Raw genomic sequence first — 19,258 nt, 5'->3', positions numbered from 1 at the left:
TGTGTCCCTATGCCCCGTGTCCCCATACCTGTGTCCCCGTGCCCCTGTGTCCCTATGCCCCGTGCCCCCATACCTGTGTCCCCATGCCCTCGTGTCCCTCTATCCCCATGTCTCCATACCGGTGTCCACATGTCCCCATGCCCCTGTGTGCCCGTGTCCCTGTGTCCCCATACCTGTGTCTCCGTGTCCCTATGTCCCCATGCCCCCATGTTCCCATGTCCCTGTGTCCCATGTCCCTGGGTCCCCATGTCCCTTTGTCCCCATACCTGTGTCTCCTTGTCCCCGTGTCCCCATGCCCCCATGTTCCCATGCCCCTGCGTCCCCATACCTGTGTCTCCATGTCCCTGTGTCCCCATACCTGTGTCCCCATGCCCTCGTGTCCCTCTATCCCCATGTCCCCATACCGGTGTCCACATGTCCCCATGCCCCTGTGTGCCCGTGTCCCCGTGTCCCTGCATCCCGGCCGTGGTCCAGCTGGGAGAGGATGCTCAGCCCGGGGGCGGGGGGGGGTGTGTGTGTGCGCACAGGGCACCGCAACTGAAGAAAAAAAAAAAACAAACCACCTCGACTTTCATTTTGCGCTGCAAATCCCGAGCGGCGCCGCGGGGAAGGGGAGGAGCGGGGAGTAACCACGGTCGGGAAAAGGAAAGTGGACAAAAGGGAGGAAAAAAAACCCTAAAAACAGCAACTCTGCCACCCGCTCTGCGGGAAAACGGCCGCCCAGGGAGGGCTGCTTCAGGGAGCAAGGGGGTGCGGGCTCTGGATTTGTAATTAACCCCCCCGAATTAGTGCGCGTGTGAGCCTGCGGCCGCTGCTTCCTCGCCCGGAGCCGCGGGGGGCTCCCGGGGCCGGCGGACACGGGCGGAGGAACGGGAATGACTCAATCCGAGCGGGCGCCTTCGCGGAGCGAGGCCTTTTGGCCCTGCGGCGCCGCCGTCCCCGCGCGTCACGTGGGCGACGCCGCTGCCAGGAGCGGCGGGGCAGGGCGGAAGTGTCTGTGTGTTGGGGGGGGCGCGGGGCCCGGCGGCATGGAGGGGACGCTGGAGCAGCACCTGGAGGACACGTACGGGCCCGGGGGGACACGGGGGACAGGGGCAGGGCTGGCCGTGCCCCGCCGGGGCCGCGGGGGGCGGGGGGTGAGGGGGGAGCTGGGCCTAGGCCGGGCCGAGGCCTGGCCCGGCGCTCACCGCCGCTGTCTCCCCCCGCAGCATGAAGAGCCCGGCCGTGGTGGGCGTCCTCTGCACCGACTCGCAGGGGCTCAACCTGGGCTGTAAGTAACCGAGCACCGCGGGGGCGGGGGCGGAACCGGGGCCTGCCCCACCGGAGACCCCGGGTTAGGGGGGCATCGGGCCCGGCCCAGGCCCTGTAAGGACGCCGGGGGGCCCCGGGGCCGGCCATGCTGGAGCCCTCCCCGTTTGGGGGGCACCAGGCCCAGCCTTATGGGAGCCCTCCCAGTCTGGGGGCACAGGGCCTTGTCTTGCAGGGGCCTCCTACACACACTGGGGGGGCACCGGGCCTGACCCTACTGCAGCCTGCCCCCCCCCCCCAACCTTCTCCAGTGGGGTCCCCAAAGTCCCTTTGGTCCCTTCCTGCACCACGGTACTCTGCATCCCCCACACACGGGAGGAAAAACTCCTGTCAGCTCTTCCTGTTGCTTAAATTCAGGCCAAAAATGGTGGTTTGAGGGCAGCGATTAGGGGAGAAGCTGCATCAGCCCACAGCGGGGGCAAATGGGCCCAGGCCCCAGGGGAGGCCGCTTCACGTGAAGCGCTGTCACGGCCCGTGTGGCTTCAGCCAACATCTCCCACCTCTCGCAGGCCGAGGAACCCTCTCGGATGAGCACGCCGGCGTCATCTCCGTCCTCGCCCAGCAGGCAGCCAAGCTCACCTCCGACCCGACCGATACGCCCGTGGTGTGCCTGGAGTCAGACAGCGGGTGAGTGTCCAGCCCAGGGGGGCCGTTTTTCCCCTCTGTTTGCCATTTCCCCCCAGCCCTGGGGCCCTCCCCAGTCAGATCCCAAAAGCAGCTCTCCTCACCATGAGCTAAACTGGCAGATGTGGAGGAAGCTCCATCTCTGAAGCCACGGGGGGAAGGTAGTCACTGCCATAGGCACGTGAATTCATAGAATTATCATAGAATGGTTTGGGTTGGAAGGGACCTTAAAGCCCAGCCAGTGCCACCCCCTGCCCTGGGCAGGGACACCTCCCACCAGCCCAGGTTGCTCCAAGCCCCATCCAACCTGGCCTTGAACCCCTCCAGGGATGGGGCAGCCACAGCTTCTCTGGGCAACCTGGGCCAGGGGCTCACCACCCTCACAGCCAAGAATTTGTTCCTCAGATCTCACCGAAATCTCCCCTATTTTCGGTTTAAACCCATTCCCCCTCATCCCGTGGCTCCCCTCCCTGCTCCTGAGTCCCTCCCCAGCTTTCCTGGAGCCCCTTTAGGGACGGGAAGGGGCTCAAAGGTGGTGTGTACATAGAAGGCATAATAATTCATTAGACTAAATGGCACCTTAAGGAGCAGGAACTGTAAAAGCAGTAGGAAACTTTTCAGGGGATGGTGGCTACTGCAGCTCAATACTGTTTCCCCACTTAGGCTAATAAAGCCCAGGCTGTAGCCGGTCAGCGTGGCAGGCAAAGACCCCCCCCCAGCCCTGCAGGTCTAGCACAGAGCTGGGGATGCTGCAGCCACGGAGTGATGCTCCTGTCCAGTTTCCCACCCAAGTCAGCTCCCCCTCCTCGCAGCTGCCTTCTCAACCGCCTCAGCGCTTCTCTTCTTCTAGGAATATCATGATCCAGAAACACGACAGCATCACTGTAGCAGTGCACAAGCTGGCATCCTGACCCTCCGGAACCCACGCAGAGCTCGGTTCCCCACTCCGGCCCAGCTCCTCCTCACTGGACAACCACTCTCCTCTGCTGCTCCAGCGCGGAACATGCTCGTAGTACCAAACCTGGGCTGAAGGCGCTTTCCCTCTCCACTTAACAGCTCCTTGTGCAGCTATCGGGGTCTCCAACTCACATTTTAGCACTTGTTCCGCTGAGGATGAAACGCGGGTCACTCACCAAGCTCATGTAATGATCAGATAGTACGAGGTGTGTGTGTGTGTGTGTGTGTGGCCTTATTTGCTGGAGAAATCAATAAATGACCTGCAAAAACACACCTTTGCCTCTCTCTGCTCTGGCTGTGAAAACTGTTGCCCATTGCTTTGCCTTGTTTCCAAACTTTTCCCAGTCCCTTCTTCATTAGCGTTTCTCTGGAGAAAAGGAGCAGTGCACAAAGGCTTGAATTAACGGAGGCTCCTCCGGTGGAAAAGGTACAAACGCTTTCCGAGGAATTTCTCCTAGGAAATGTTTAGCCTCCTCTAGTTAAACGTTCTGCGTGAGAGTTACTTGCTTACTCTGCCTTGGATTGAAGTTCAAACCTAAACGTGCTGGCCCTGCCTGGGCTGCCTGGTCCCTGCGTGAACTGTAAGTGGATGTTGACAACATCCTCACAAATCCCGGCCTCCCTTTTTCTTACAGATTCGAGCGGGGAAACTATCCTGCAGAAAGGCTTTTCCCCTTGAAAAGCTGCTACGCTCAACGGCTTCCTATGCGTAAGGGAGTAGAGAGGAGCTGGGCCGCAGCTGTCCGTGCGTGAAGCAGAAGGGAAGCTTCACAGCCCAGCACGAGCGAAGAAATTGGGCTGGGACAGAGGCAAAAATGACATCCATGCCGCTTTGACTTCACTGCTGGGAGAAGCTCTGCTTTTCAGCGACGTTCAGTCTCACAGTATGGGAAACGGGCGGCGGGGACGTGCCTCCCCTGCCTGGCTGGGCTTCGTGGGCGGCGTTAATTCTGTGTAGCAATGTTAATTCCGCACAACGACAGGCCTCGGTGTCTCCAAGCTCTGTGGCGGCGGTGAGGGGGTCCCTGTGGTCCCCTCTCCCTGGCAGCCCGCGGAGCTGGGAGCAGCTCAAGCCGCAGCGTTTTCTCCTGCACACCCCACTGCTCTGAGAGCTGATGCTGCACCAGATGCTGCCGCCTTCTCCCCAGCACCCCCATTGCCAAGCCCCCCCCCCCCACCAACCCAGCCTTCAAACCATCCTCACTGCAAAAACCATTGCACTTGAATAAAAGCTTAATGCGCGTATTAGAAGTCCTACTACAGGGAAAGCTCCTCCGTAGGCTCCGCTATATCCTGGGCTCCTGCGGGAAGACGGAGCGTTGCCTTCTCCGCCAAGGGAGGGGGAGCAGAGATCGGTATCACGATCCTACAATTTTCTCTGCCCTCAGGAGCGCCGATTGGGGTGACAGGTCAGCCAAAACGGGGGGGGGGAGGGGGGGGAGGAAGCGTGAGGGCTGTATTTACCCAGGAGTTTGTGCATATTTACAATGGAGGCATGGAGCCAACTCAAATCCCGCTCGACTACCAGCTCTGCACAAGGGCCGCGGCAGCACGGCTGCCCTGCTCCAGCTGCCAAGCATCTTAGTTGGAAAACCTAAAGCTTTCCGGACTATCCCCTCCTAAATGACGCGGTTTTCCAGGCCAAGGGCCGCGCAGCAGAGGCAGGGATGGGGGTCTGCTCCCCAGCAGCCCCAGGCTTGGCTTCAGGCCACCACTGCCACCTACTGCTCTGCTCAACGCCTGGCAAGACCCGGGGCTTCGCCTGGAGCTATAACCCTTACAAGGCTTCCCCTCCTCTTTTCCTCCCAGCAGGATTTCTGCTCCAAAAGCCCTGGGTTTCCTGCTCCTGGCTGGGAAAGGGGAGGGACTCCTGGCCTTGGGGCCCCACAAGCCGGGCTCTGCCTCCAGGAAGGAGGAGGACGGGCTCCGGCCACGCAGCCCCAGCGTTTGCCGGGCTCCATGTCCCGCTTCAGGGCTCATCGGGAAGGACAGACACCGTTATCCTCACCGGAGGCGAACGAAGGACCAGACTTTGGGGTGCCAAGTCAGGAAGGGGGGATTTAGTCTCTGGAGCAAATGAAAAGACGATTCCTCTTTGCAATCGACTTTTTCGGGAAGGATTTTCCAGCATGGAGCAGCGAGGAGGTAAGGAAAAGTTTCAGGTTCATCAGCCCCGGCTGCTCTGGGGTCCAGCTGCTCCTGCGGGCAGGATCCTGCCGCTGCCGGGAGTGCGGGATGGGCGAGAGGAGGGACGGGAGATGGAGCAGAGGAAGGTGGGGAAGGGAGAGCTTCCCACGAGAGCTCACAGACGGATACGGCCGGCGACCCCCCGGCTTCTGGCACGAACCTACCGAGCTGCCCGCTCTAAGGCAGCAGCAAGCTGCTTGTCACTTAAAACCCCGTAAAGCTTAAGCGGTTGCAGTAATTCGGTGGGAAAGAAAAAGGCTACTAAACTGTTTGCAGGCAGTGGCAGCGTCCAACTTACTAACTTCTGTTGGCAAAAAGGCTGGTAAAAGCTGCGCCCGCCCTCAAAAGTTTTTGCAAGCTCGATGCGAAATACCGGTGCCTGCCCGCCGTTGACAGCAAAGGGGTTAAAGGGCTCAAGGGCGGCCACGGGAGCAGTTTTTGAACCGAACCAGCAACACAGCGAGGTGTTAACGTGTCCTGAAATTCTCATTTCCAGGGGAAAGGAAGGAGGAAGAGCTGGAGGCTCCGGCAGCCGGGAAGAGCCCAGGTGCCGAAGCCGGAGGGTGGGCATGGGGAGTGGTGTTCCACTTCTTCCTGGTAAGTGGAGAACAAACTCACCTAAAGCCTCCCGGGGCTGGGGCGGATAGAAAGTCTCGAGTCCCGCTCCCGCGGAGCGGAGGACAGGACGGGCCAATCCCACCGAGCTAGCGGGGGAAAAAACCAGCCCTGCTTTGCTACAGCGAGTGCCATCGCCCATTTCCCCGGGGGGCTTCCCCTACAAAATGCCACCTGAAAACGTCTCAGTGACGTAAACGAAGGCGCCCGACCTGCAGCCCAGGGCCAAAAAGGCTGTTTGCAAGGATAAGATGATTTTTCCCCTACTCGTTCCCGCCACCACTGGGGTGTCAGACCCCAAAGGGGTGTCTTCGACCTTCGGTAAGGGCAAGATTCCCACCGTGGGGCAGCGGAGGGTGGGAGCCAAGATGGGTTCCCAGGGAGCGACTGCGGGAGCAGCACAGGGTGCAGGCAGCACGCACACACTCGGTTACTCTCTCCTGGGAGGACCGAGCATCTCAACACCACCGAAAAGGCACTAATTCTCCAGGCCACAGGCTCTAATACCACCCAGCATCTTCCCATCAGGGACGAAGGCGACGCCATCCGCCAACCAGGCAAGCTGGGAAGCGCAGGAAAGCTTTCCCCAATTTCCACTCCGTCCAAAGTAACTCGCTGCCAAAACATTAACCACCCGCTGCCGGGGGAGGAGGAGGGAGGGAGTTAAAATTAAGGACACAAAACTGTCCTTTGTCCCCGTGGCAGGACAAGCCTGGGAAACCTCTCTGGCTAACGGCCATCCCCGCTCAACACCTCATCGACTGCTGGTGATCTATTAGAGCGCCAAGACACGTTTAGATCATTTTTTAGGATTAAAAAGTGACTTACAGAGAAAAAAAAAACCACCCTAAATGAGTCAGGCTCTAGTGTTATTTTGTTCCTTTTCTTCAGAAAAGCCCATTTGGATGAATGGTTTTTTTGAGGGTCTGTTAATAAAACCACACCGTGGCCACCACGGATATTCCCCCACCACACGCTACACCAGTTAACGCGTCCCAGTTTGTTTCTCCCCAAACACAACAAATGACCCACCCAAGAAAAGCAGAAGGAAAAGCTTTTTCCCCCCGCCTGGCCCCTGTGGCACCTTACCTCCGTCTGCTTCCGATTCAGGTCAACGTCCTGGTGATGGGGATGCTCAAGACCTTTGGGATTTTCTTCGTGGCTTTCCAGGAGGAGGTGGGGGGCTCCTCCGAGCAAGTCAGCTGGATCGGCTCCATCATGTCCTCCCTGCGCTTCTTGGGAGGTGAGCAGGGACCCCTAAGGGTGGGGGCAGCACCTCAACCTCAAGCCCGTTTGCTTTGAGGCACCGGGGACGCTCCGCAGCTCCGATGTCCGTCCCCAGACTGCTGCAAGCAGGACACAGCTGACAGCCCCGCGTGTCTCAGCAGGACCATGGTCCAAGGATGGGGATCACGGGCGTCACACCGCCTCGCTGTAGCAGGTTTATTTTACATATCCAGAGTGAAGTCTCACCCCTGACACCAATATGATCGCCTCCGAGCAAACCAGCTGCTGAATAACTCATGGCCGCTGGGGGTGGTGAGCGTTCGGGCGAGCATTAGGAAGAAATTCTTCACCCTGAGGGCGGTGAGCCCCTGGCCCAGGTTGCCCAGAGAAGCTGTGGCTGCCCCATCCCTGGAGGGGTTCAAGGCCAGGTTGGACGGGGCTTGGAGCAACCTGGGCTGGTGGGAGGTGTCCCTGCCCAGGGCAGGGGGTGGCACTGGGTGGGCTTTAAGGTCCCTTCCAACACAAACCACAGAATTCCAGGCTGGCCGGGGGGGTGGGAAGGGACCTCTGGGGATCACCCCGTCCCACCCCTGGCCAGAGCAGGGTCACCCAGAGCAGGTGGCACAGGAACGCGTCCAGGGGGGGTTGGGATGTCTCCAGAGACGGAGACTCCCCCACCTCTCTGGGCAGCCTGTGCCAGGGCTCTGCCACCCTCAGGGTGAAGAAGTTCCTCCTCATGTTGAGATGGAACTTCCCATGGTCAAGTTTGTGCCCGTTGCCCCTTGTCCTGTCCCTGGGCACCACTGAGAAGAGCCTGGCCCCATCCTCCTGACACCCCCCCTTTCAGTATTTATCAGCGTTGATAAGATCCCCCCTCAGCCGTCTTTTTTTCCAGACCAAGAAGACCCAAATCCCTCAGCCTTTCTTCGTAAAAGGGGTGTTCCAGTCCCCCAATCATCTTGGTAGCCCTTTAAACCATTCTATGATTCGAACATTTGGGCTTGGAATTCCTCCCCCTGTACCATCCCCGGAGCTCCCAGGGTCCAAGGCAAGGTCTCTCGGCCGCTCTCCTGAAAATTAACCCATCCCGAACCTCTTGGGTCACCCCTCCTAGGGTGCCACACGGGCCACTCGTGGCGGCACCAGACGCGCTGACCCCAGTACGCGTCCCCGAGCCCTGCCAAGCGCCATTTGCCACCTTCAGCCTGAGCTTTCTCCCTCCTTTCCCCTCCAGCCCCGCTCGTGGCCGTGGCCTGCAGGAGGCTGGGCGAGCGGCCCACCTCCATCATGGGGGCCGGGCTGGTCGGCGGGGGCTGCCTGCTGAGCACGCAGGCCACCAGCGTCCCCTTCCTCTGCGTCTCCATGGGACTCCTCCTGGGTGAGCAGCCCGCGAGACTCGCGGTCGGGCAGCGACTGTCCTGTGCACGACGGGTAAAAAGCAGCTCCTTTAACGATAAATCCGGCACTTCCTATAACCGCTAAGCAGCCCCAGCTCTTTTCCATGAGATGTTGCGTGAAACCCCAAAGCTTCACGCTCAGGAGCACAAAATACCAGTTTCCACGTGCTGGACCCAACTAACCTCGCTTTTTTCCTGGACCTAACACGAATCCCCGTCTTTTAAAATCCCTTACTAAAAGCGCACAGCTTCAAACCCCCCAGATACTAAACACCACGTGTGGCCAGGGGGCTGGAACTAGATGATCTTTAAGGTCCCTTCCAACCCGAACCATTCTGTGATTCCATAAATCTTATTTTCCACTGACCGCAACAGCAAAAATCCACCCACCCCACCCCCCCCCCCGGCTTTCAGCCCACGAACCCCGTGGAGCAGCTCCACTGCGGGGACAACGAGCGTGGGACGGCGCGACTTCGAACCCCTAAAGCTCACGAGATGAAGCCGTCGCTTTTTGGGGCCGGACGTCTTATTTCCGCCCTTCCCGTAGGTATGGGGTTCGCCTGCCTGTACCAGGCGGCGGCGGTGATGACGGCCAAGCGCTGCAGGACACGGCTGGCTTTCTCCAACGCCATCGCCCGCTCCGGGATGGGGCTGACGTTCCTAATTGCCCCCTTCACTCAATTTCTCATCGATTTTTATGGCTGGCAAGGTGAGAGCGTCTCCCGTTCATTCAAATTCATCAGCGTTAAGAGGGCGTTGGAGGATATTCCGGGCGGGATAAGAGGTTCTTTTTAAAAATGAAAATTGGATGCACCGAGGAACAACTCGGCCTCTTCTAGGAGAGTTTGGGGGCATCTTGTTAATGATTAAACACTTAATCAGTCGTTAAAAGTTAAGTCAGCATCAAAACAGAGCCCGCAGAAACCAAAACCAAAACTCCCTACTTTTACTACGCTGTTTCAAGGCCACCTTGAAGGTCCATCACACGTAATGGACTTTTAATGAGGGCAAACAAACTCCCAAATCCTGGAGGTAGCTCTGGATTTGTTGTGTGTGTCACAGTGAAAAGGGCCTTCCAGCTAGAAAAACGGGAATCAAAACTCCTGCAAGGTACCTCCTCCTCATGCCAGCACTTTTTCCCACGTTCAACGCAAACCACAGCCCATTCTAGAAAGATCGTCCCCTACTGCTCCTCCTTTCCCAGGCCAAGAAAAAAAAGCATCTCTTCCCTTCCCTCAGGTACTCTCCTGATTTTCGGAGGCATCATGTTAAACCTCGTGCCTTCCAGCATGCTGCTGCGACCCATCCACACCCGGCCACCTCAACGGTCCTCCGGGAAAAATCAAGACCCCGGGGCTTTAACGGCAAAGGAGGATTCAGAACCCCTCGCTGGATGCTTAGATGAAACCGCTCGTGGGGAAACACAGCTTCGCCCAGCACAGGACCTTCCCACCACGGAAGGAGTCACGATTCCCCACGGCGGAGATGTCTCTGGTCCGGTGAATACACTGGATTCGGAAGGGTTTGCGAAACCCTCCGTGGAGAGCTGCTGGCCAGAAACAGCCGCCGAGGCCAAGAGAAGCTCCAAATCCCTTCCACCGCCCGCGAAAGAAAATTCGCAGCCTCTCCTCGACTTCTCCCCACTGAAGGATCCCGTCTTTGGCATTTTCACGTGGTCTTTTTTGTTCAGCCACTTGGCCTATTTCGTGCCCACCTTCCACCTGGTGGCAAGAGCCAGGACGCTGGGCATCAGCAGCATGGATGCCTCTTACCTCGTTTCAGTGGCTGGTAGGCAAAAAAAAAATAATAACCTTTTAAACCCATTTATCATTCCGATGATACCGAAAACAGGAAAGGAAAGCAACACAAATCTTGCCAAGAAATAGTCGCGAGTATGTCTTAGAACAAATCTTCATGGAAGAGGTGGAGCTCGCAGCCCTTACCCCGCTTCTGTATCCATAGCGTCGCCTTCCGTCCGCGTACAAAGCGGCTCTCACGTGTTGGGTGGGTCTCTCAGCCGAAGCTGGATGATGCCCCAGCCTCGCTGAGCCGAAAAAACCCCAAGTTTCCAATCACGTAGGTGCTCCTTGTCCTCCTAAAGCCTCCCCACCACAGCCCCAGCTCAGCTCAAACCCACCAGCCGCAGGAATCCGGAGTCACTGGGCATTCAAAAACCTCCCGTTTGACCCAGGAATGTGTGCAGAGAGAGGGGAAAAAAACAACAAAAAAAAAAAATTTAAAAAAAAAAAAAAATCAATCCTAAGGAGGAAAAAAACCCCACATTAACTTGGATCTGGCCATTTTGATTTGGCACGTTCGGGCAAAAAACAACCCGAAGCAACCCCCCCCAAAAAACCCAACCTGCCTGATTATAAGCAGGGATTAAGTAGCGTCAGGTTAAGAAAGCGGCCGCAACCTCAGTCATCATAAAATATTTTATTGTACAAAAATAAATTCCACTTCCACGCCGCTGTATAATATTCAGGCATGACGTGCACCGTCAAGGCATCCAGAAGGCAGCGCTTAATCTGACATTTTGCATTAAGAGTGGGAGGGACACGGCGGTCAGCGAGGTATTAGCTGACAGCGAGCACTCCTCTGGTCTTCAGCTCATAACAACATATTGGAAAAAAACCCCGCAAAATCCAAGTATCAAAAGTTTGCTGAGCCTTTAAAAAAAAAAACCAAACCAAAACAAAAAAAACCTGCCACCGTTCCGTCCTTCTTCGCTGCTTTACAAAAACCGAAAATCACACGAGCGGATTTCTTCTCAATATTCCGCTTTATCTCCGGCTTGAAAAAGAGACGGAACAGCAAGCTTATCCTTCCGATTTTTACCGAAGGGCACTTCGGAGTTTTCTGCTGAGTGCAGAGCCCTTAATTGAATTCTCCCAGACCACTCCGGTGCACCCACAGGCACTTGGGCAATAGGAGGCACCAAGGGAAAGGAAAAAAATAAAAAACAAAAAATAAAGCACAACTTTTACACCACCTTGAAAACACTTTCCTGTAACCTCAGCCCTTTGCGGTCAGGTTCTTGCAGCGAGCGGCAGGTGGAACGAGGCCGCGTTTCACAGCAACGCAGTGCAAAATAGCAACAATTAATAAAATAAAGCCTTTTTTGAGGTTCTGGTGAACTCCTCTTTCCCCCCAGGCGTCACGGAGACGGTCAGCCAGCTGCTCTCGGGCTGGGTCGCCGACCAGAACTGGACCAAGAAGTATCACTACCACGTGGCTTACCTTCTCCTGGGCGGCGTCACCAACCTGCTCTGTCCTCTGGCCACCACCTTCCCCTTACTCATGACCTACGCCGTGGCCTTCGCGGTTTTCTGCGGCGGGTTCATGGCTCTGGTCCTCCCTGTGCTGGTGAGTAGGATATTTCGTTAAAAATAAAGAAATGTAGTAGGTGGCATTCTGTGCTGGTGAGTAGGATATTTCATTAAAAATAATGAAATGCAGTAGGTGGCATTTCCAACAGTATTCCAAAATGATGTGAAAACCCTTTCAGAAGCTGCAGGAGAGAGCTGGGGGGGTTCAGCCTGGAGAAGAGAAGGCTCCGGGGAGACCTTCCAGCCCCTTCCAGTCCCTAAAGGGGCTCCAGGAAAGCTGGGGAGGGACTCTGGAACAGGGAGGGGAGCCATGGGACGAGGGGTAATGGTTTTAAACTGGAAAAGGGGAGATTTCGATGAGATCTGAGGAAGAAATTCTTTGCTGTGAGGGCGGTGAGCCCCTGGCCCAGGTTGCCCAGAGAAGCTGTGGCTGCCCCATCCCTGGAGGGGTTCAAGGCCAGGTTGGACGGGGCTTGGAGCAACCTGGGCTGGTGGGAGGTGTCCCTGCCCAGGGCAGGGGGTGGCACTGGCTGGGCTTTAAGGTCCCTTCCCACCCAAACCATTCTATGGTTCTGAGAGGGCTCTCCCCTCCAGCCTTCCCAGCCTGAGCCACTGGAGAGGCCCAAACCTCCTCTCCAACCCACTCACTGGTATCCCCAGCCCCAGTGCAACAGAAGCGCTGGGAGTTTATTGCAGACTTTTAATGACCTGGCTCTGCTAATTGCCCCCCACATCCTCCTTTCTAAAGGAGATCGCTCCAGCTCATAGGAAATGAATGGTCTCATCCTGCTCCCCATCTCACTGTTGCTAAGACAGAGGGTTGTGCGTATCTGCTCCCGATTCCAGAATTCTCTCTAACACGCTCCAACCAGGCAGGATCTGGGTAGGGAGGCATCATTATAATTTGCCATTTCTTTCTGGGAAGGAATTCCGAGTTTAAAAGCCCTTCCTCGAAGTCTCGGCAGCGTCACTGGTTTGGGAAAGACGCCCAAGCAGCCGGGAAGGCGGAAAAGCATCTCGCATCCCAGTAATTTCCCTGCTGGCCTTAAGGAGGCGAGCGGATCCCAGGCTGAATCAGCCCTACAGGTGCAAAGTCCTTTCAAAAGCGCAGCCGAAGAGGAAACTCCCCAGGGAAAAGAAAAAAAAAAAGAAAAAAATAATAAAATCTCTTGGGCTTGCACATTGACATGAGCTCAACCGGTAATTATCCGTTTTGTTTTGCAAACAGGTGGATCTAGTGGGTGTGCAAAAACTCCACAGCTACTTGGGGTTCGCTGCCTTCTTCGCCGGGATCGCAGCCGTCGGCGGACCCCCTCTGGCAGGTAACTCTGGTGTTGCGTAGAATATTCACCCACCGCAGACGTCCAGGGGTAAAACATGCTGCTGGTCCGCTCTCGTACCCGTATGCATCCAAGGAGGGTTTTTCTGTACAAGTTGTGGGGTGTGTGGGTGTGTGTGGGTGTGTAAAACACCCCTAAACGTATTTCAGAAATGTATCTTCATAGCCCGGCTGGTGAATTTGCAAAACCCAACCAGCAGTTTTTGGAAAAAAGCCGCGAGGAAAAAAGGAGGCTAAACCCCAGGCGCACATTTTAGACCACAGCATTAGAGGAACGACCAGGTCAGCGTGGATTTTACCCCCAACAGGGCACTGTAACACTGGACTTGGAGGAGAAGGACCGGAGGAGAGGCACGGAAGGGAAGGTAATGCAAGGACGGACTCAGCAGCAGTCCCACCAGGCAGAGGAACTGAAACAGTCTCAAGTAATCTCTTGTTTTGAAGAAGATTAGGCAGCTCAGCCACAAGAGCTCCTGGGCCCAAAGATAAGGAGGATGAAAAAGCCTTTCCCTCTTCTCCCGCTGCCAGAAAACCAAGGCAGTTTTGAGTATCTGGCAGATTTCAAGAGCTTCGAAGCGAGTCTCCAGTCTCTGCTTACGAGCGAGGGACTTGTTCTCCTCCAAACGTCTCGGCCAGGACAAAGCTCTTCCTCGCCCTGATGACTCTTTAGCCATACCTCATTGCTGGAGACGGGCCCTGAGCTCTTCTGCGGTCCTCCTGATGCAAAGAAACTAGAAAGAGCTGCAAGGTCAGACATCAGGCTGAACGATGTCCCATCCCTCAACTCAGCAAACGCATTCTGAAGACGGAATAAAACTTGGCGATGTTAAAGAGAGCGTGGCCAGCGGGTGGAGGGAGGTCATCCTCCCCCTCTGCTCTGCCCTGGGGAGGCCACAGCTGGAGCACTGGGGCCAGTTCTGGGCTCCGCGGTTCCAGAAGGACAGGGAACTGCTGGAGAGAGTCCAGGGGAGGCTACGGAGATGCTGAGGGGATGGAGCATCTCTGTGCTGGGGAAAGGCTGAGAGCCCTGGGGCTGTTCACTGGAGAAAAGCAGGCTGAGAGGGGATCTCAGCAATAGCCAACGGGCCGGGGGCAAGAGGATGGGGCCAGGCTCTTCTCAGTGGTGCCCGGGGACAGGACAAGGGGCAACGGGCACAAACTTGACCATGGGAAGTTCCATCTCAACATGAGGAGGAACTTCTTCACCCTGAGGGTGGCAGAGCCCTGGCACAGGCTGCCCAGAGAGGTGGGGGAGTCTCTGTCTCTGGAGACATCCCAAACCCCCCCTGGACGCGTTCCTGTGCCACCTGCTCTGGGTGACCCTGCTCTGGCAGGGGGTGGGACTGGATGGTCTCCAGAGGTCCCTTCCAACCACCACCATTCTGGGATTCTGTGGTTTGAGTTGGAAGGGACCTTAAAGCCCACCCAGTCCCAGCCCTGCCCTGGGCAGGGACACCTCCCACCAGCCCAGGTTGCTCCAAGCCCCGTCCAACCTGGCCTTGAACCCCTCCAGGGATGGGGCAGCCACAGCTTCTCCGGGCAACCTGGGCCAGGGTCCCACCACCCTCAGGGTGAAGAATTTCTTTCTAATGCTCGCCCGAACGCTCACCACCCTCAGCAGCTGTGAGTTATTCAGCAGCTGGTTTGCTTGGAGGAGATGATCCCCAGAAGTCCCTTCCATCTGTGGTTCTATGAACTTGTTCTTCATCTACTGCTTCCTGGCCCCCACCTGCAGAGGCATTTTTTGCTTGGAGCTGCCAAGGATTCGGTAAATACCAGCTCCGGGCTGCAAAGTTTTAGCAAGGCCACTGTGACAAAATTGATTTCCCTACTCGGTATTTCCAGGTTGGTGAAACTCTGTATATGGATGCAATTTCCAGCAACTAAAGCGTTTCCTTGACAGCCTGCTTTACGCTGTCACGGTGATGCATAGCCTATATCCAATAAAATCTCTTCTGCTGATACAAGACGTATGCCCACCAAAAAGCAATCCCTGTACAACCACCGCAGTAAATTCCCCGACAGTGTAACGCAGAGTATGAAAAGAGCTGAGTAATTTGGCAATCCCTTATCCATGCATCATACGCGCTAAGGTAGCGGTTACGCTTTCGCCCAATATATTTTCGCTAATAAGCCTTTGGCTTTCGGAAAGCGCCAACTGCTCGGCGCGCGAACGCTGCCGGATTTTGTTGAGCAAGCAGGTTTCCTGTGAAAGAGCCTTCCACGGAAATCGCTCTTCTTAATACCGGCGGGATAACTAAAGGCCACATAAAGCCAAGAAGCAAAACTCTCGCTGATCCCTGTCACCGCAGGCAGAGCGAGGGGCAAAGACCTCAGGATCGAGATTTACGATCCAAGATAAATTCTGCAATTTTCTCTTCCAGTACAGCCGTATTAAGCGTGAAAACCGAATACGACCAGAAGCCACTGATTTAGTGCCCCAAAGCATCTGCTCCTTACAGAACAAGGCTGAAATGTACGTGAGACCCTGGAGTTTAGTGCCTCCGACTGCTGCCGACCTCCCCCCGACCTTGACTTCAGAATTACACAATTTTAGAAAACTTGAGTATTTTTAATGCAGCAAAACCCGAGGCGTGGCGGCAACCGCTAAGGTTAAAAACGCTTGTTTTGCGCACTAGGACAAAGCCTAACCAAAACGCAACGAAAAGGTGACTTACCTCCGAATCTGTTCAACTAAAAGCCTTTAAATCCGGAGGGCAGCCGGCCCCAGCGAGAGCCCGGGGTGAAGAGTTTGCTGCTGCCTTCACAGCTCCTCGGCCCCCAGCACTGCGGGATGCCTCTGCCGCGCTGGAAAAAAAAACAAAAAAAACCACCAAAACCAAAACAGACCAACCATTATTTTGGCAAGCCGCAAGCGAGCTAAGGAGAGAAGCACGTGCTCTGTTTCCATGTGCAGTACCAACCACTAACTCAAACTGCAAAAGGAATAAAACCAACCGCGTAATCCAAGATCACAAACCAGGTTCCAACGCGCCAGTCCCAGCAAACCGGGGCGGTGAAGGGGGAGAGGATGGAGTTATTTGAAAGCCGTGCTGGCACGGGCGTTTGGATGCTCTCACCGAAATTTTACCTGCATCTTCACACCAGGTGTTGTTGTTTAGGGCACCCGGAATAAAGAAAATTTCGGATTACAGATCGGCAGCACGACGTAAACAGCCTGACCGCAGCCCGAGGACGTTTAGTTTGGACCACTTAGGTGCCAGGGATTTACCGGCGTCGCTTACAGAACTGCTGCTTTGCTGAAGTCTGCACACACCCACGAGCTTCTAATTCAGTTTTCTGCAGCAGGAAGGAATTTTTTTGGTTTTTTTGGGGGGGAGGGGATGGGGAGCGGGGGCGCCGACACCGCAGGCAGGTGCTTGGAAAGGCTGGGGTGGCGTGCGGTGGAAGGCCATCGCCGTGCTGCCGGCGAGGAGGCAACGCTGGTCTCTCAGCAGCAAGAAAAAAAAAAACAGAAAGATTTGAAAATATCCTGAAGGATATTTTTAAAAATTATTTAAATAAATAAATCGGAGCTCCACTGGAGCACTCTGCCCTGTACGTCTTACCAACCACTCCGTTAGCGTCCCTTCTCCCGTCCGAATCCCCCAGGCTCGGCCAGCAAAACCAGATCCCACCTTCGAGACTAAACCAAAACCATCAGGGTCACGGGAGAAGCCACCCACGTCACCACCTCCAGCGCCACGGGACTCTCCTTTCCCACACCAGGCTCCGGCTCCACCTGCGCCGCGGCTCACACGATATCCCTGAGAAAAAACACAAAGCAGAGCTGAAACCCCCCCTGAGAAAGGCAGGAGCCAACGGAAACCGAAGCCGGGGCAGAGCAGCGCATCCCGCAGCCTTTCCTCTCTTTTAGAAACCCCTCCTGCGGCCGTCAACGTCTACAGCAGGAAAGCGCCAGCGCCTCTGGTTTGTCACGGATCCCCAAATTTTCCCGGCGCCGTTTCTCTCCCCGCTGGGTGCTGCGGCGCCCATGGATAACAGCGGCGGCAACGCTCCTGCGCGGCCCAGAGCGGGGGCTCCGGGGACCGTATGAATCCCCCTCCCGACCAGGGCTGCTTTGAAAAATCCCAGATTTGGGCCAAATCTGCCCTTTGTGTGAATCATGCAAGTCCACAGGTGCGAGCGGAGGCATCGCATTTTACACCAGCAGTGGATTTGGCCTGGCTGCTATCCCACCCCCAGACACCCAACCATCCCCAGGCCAGGTTTGGGACTATATTAAAGTTTTTATTACGTGCGGCAGCGTTGTATATTTTTAATTCAACCCGAGGAATTATCCACCTTTAAAACGAGTGTCTAGTCACCAGATAATACGCCATAAACTAAACAAAACACTTCGAGGTCATTTTAAAAGCCCCCCTCGCGGATTCCTGAGTCTTTACGGAATTTAGGTTTTCCTTTTAAGTGCTCCCAAAGCTACTTTTAAGCGAGGTCACTTCAAGCTCCCGGGATCTCTCATATTAGACAGGCGGCGTTAAACGGGGTCTGCTCACAAGGCGGCAAAGGCCGGAGAACCTGGAATTTGCAGCCCAGATGTCGCAAACGCCGACACGTGCAAGTCATCTCAACAGCCCAACGGGACCCTCCATCTGCTCCAGCAGCTACTTTGGGCCCGTTTAAATATAAACGGGACAAAAAGGCAGGGATTAAATTCGATGAAATTAAAATCCCCGGCGGCGAGGAGGATCAGAAGTTGGCCCTGGGAAGAATGACCCTAAATTTGCCCATTAACCCAAGGGCAAGAGTCCGTACTCGCCAGGCACCGGGGGATGGCAGCCGGCCCACAAAGAGTTAAGATAATTTAAAAGAAAATATCTGAGGGGTTCTTAAATGAGAACACACAGCCTTTGCTTGCCGCCCACCTCCCAAAATGATTCCCCCCGCCCCCAGTGTGAAAAATCCAACAGCTTTAATAACAATCTTTTCTCCTGCAGGGTGGCTGTATGACTACACCCAGACATATGTCTGCTCTTTCCTCTTTGCTGGAGCCTGTGCTCTCATCTCACCTCTCTCTTTCTTCTTCGAGCCTTCGGCCCAGAAATGGAAGCTAAAAAAAGCCAACCTGAACCGCGGCCCCACGCTCGGCTGAAGCGATTCCGCGGTGGAAGTATTTAAAGGACGGTCTTTTGATTGCACCCACGACGGGAAAGGGATCGCTGGCACAGACCTTCTGTACCGGGAAATAGAAAACGGCAGCAAAAATGAAAACAGGAATGTTTAGATGACACATTCCCAGTTTGTATATCTAGATATTTCTCCTGCATGTGTGATTAAAGCCATCTCGGAAATCCAGAGTGTGAAGCGTTATTTGATGGGGAAAAAATAAGGCCCACGGCCCAGATGGACGCAGGCTTGGCTTCGATTTTTGCTCCTGAGCTGTGTCGTTCTGTATTTGAGATTTATCCCCCGGCGTTCGGTCCCACAGCTCGGTATCGGAGCCGCCGAGCCGCCCCTCCAGCTCTCCCAGCCACCGCCGGAGCCAAACTGACTCACCTCTTGGGATGAGCCGGCCAAGGACCTCCAGAGTGCCAAAACGCGGCGGGAGATTGTAGCTTATTCTATTTAGATACCAATAATTAGCCCCAGGGAGAGATGCAAGGATAGAGATGGTACAGAGAGACAAGGATTAAACTTCCATGAGGATACGGAGAGCGGCCGTTCCACAAAAACCTCTTTCCGTGGAGAAGGATGCTGCACCGTGGCCGCTCGCTCTCCCGGGCTCGGTGTTATTCGCCACAGCACAGAGGACCTGCAAAGCGAAACCGATTCTAATTAAAGCCAGCCCCAAATACAAAAAACTTGAGACCATTCCCATCTCGCAGACCCCTCTCTCCCCTTCTCCCCACCCTCCCGAGCATCCAGCGGCTCCCTGGGATCCACTGAACCCGCGGCGGCACATCCCAGAGCCAGGCAGCAATGCCGAGCCTACATTCAACCAGCATCCTAGATTTAACTGGGATGGGCGAGATCTAACGCAGCTGCTTTGACTTTCTTCCCAGTATCGAGGTTGCAATTTTTTGCATTATCACCAGATATTTGAATTTATGACACAGACGTGGGATATCGTAAGGGTTTTACACGCAACCATCCCGGCTACTGGCATTATCCATCCCTTCCTCCCTATTTTTTATTTTTTTTTAACGTTAAACCAACAAGAGAGTTGTTTCCCCCTCTAGAAACACTCCTTCAAACTGTCAAATGGGTTATTTCAAGCACGAAATTAAGCGGTCTATATTTAATAAGGAGCCACA

At 55.5% G+C, this 19,258-nt stretch overlaps 3 protein-coding genes across 6 annotated transcripts in view; 2 read left to right on the top strand and 1 right to left on the bottom strand.

Annotated features, from left to right (window-relative positions):
* Positions 1 to 602: 602 nt before the first annotated feature.
* On the top strand, positions 603 to 3,162 carry LAMTOR5 (late endosomal/lysosomal adaptor, MAPK and MTOR activator 5). Its single transcript, XM_074564143.1, has 4 exons — positions 603 to 1,063; positions 1,209 to 1,270; positions 1,818 to 1,935; positions 2,783 to 3,162. The coding sequence occupies exons 1-4, from the start codon at positions 876 to 878 to the stop codon at positions 2,841 to 2,843; spliced, it is 429 nt and encodes a 142-aa protein (XP_074420244.1). The 5' UTR covers positions 603 to 875; the 3' UTR covers positions 2,844 to 3,162.
* Positions 3,163 to 4,801: 1,639 nt separating this feature from the next.
* Positions 4,802 to 18,298, top strand: SLC16A4 (solute carrier family 16 member 4). 3 transcript variants are annotated; one of them, XM_074564159.1, is made up of 9 exons: positions 4,802 to 5,034; positions 5,573 to 5,673; positions 6,802 to 6,934; positions 8,153 to 8,296; positions 8,863 to 9,024; positions 9,555 to 10,103; positions 11,470 to 11,681; positions 12,873 to 12,966; positions 17,942 to 18,298. In XM_074564159.1, the coding sequence occupies exons 1-9, from the start codon at positions 5,019 to 5,021 to the stop codon at positions 18,094 to 18,096; spliced, it is 1,566 nt and encodes a 521-aa protein (XP_074420260.1). In that variant the 5' UTR covers positions 4,802 to 5,018; the 3' UTR covers positions 18,097 to 18,298. The 3 variants fall into 3 exon arrangements, with proteins under 3 accessions (XP_074420260.1, XP_074420261.1, XP_074420262.1); XM_074564160.1 differs by lacking the exon at positions 8,153 to 8,296 and having other exon boundaries at positions 4,827 to 5,034; positions 17,942 to 18,096; XM_074564161.1 differs by lacking the exons at positions 8,153 to 8,296; positions 8,863 to 9,024 and having other exon boundaries at positions 4,902 to 5,034; positions 17,942 to 18,096.
* The window catches only part of RBM15 (RNA binding motif protein 15), a 26,545-nt gene continuing 17,396 nt past the window's right edge, over positions 10,110 to 19,258 (bottom strand). The window contains exons 3-5 of one of the 2 annotated variants that reach the window (XM_074564156.1): positions 18,014 to 18,756; positions 15,662 to 16,750; positions 10,110 to 11,678 (exon numbers count right to left, since the gene is read on the bottom strand). The gene's annotated coding sequence lies outside the window, so the exon portion shown is untranslated. Of the gene's footprint in view, positions 11,679 to 15,661; positions 16,751 to 18,013; positions 18,757 to 19,258 lie in introns of those variants that run through there. The other variant, XM_074564157.1, reaches the window with a different exon arrangement.

The sequence above is a fragment of the Larus michahellis genome, chromosome 21 (assembly GCF_964199755.1).
Source record: "Larus michahellis chromosome 21, bLarMic1.1, whole genome shotgun sequence".
Lineage (NCBI taxonomy): Eukaryota > Metazoa > Chordata > Aves > Charadriiformes > Laridae > Larus > Larus michahellis.
Note: the sequence above shows the minus strand (reverse complement) of the source record. Positions and strands in the feature narration are given on the sequence as shown.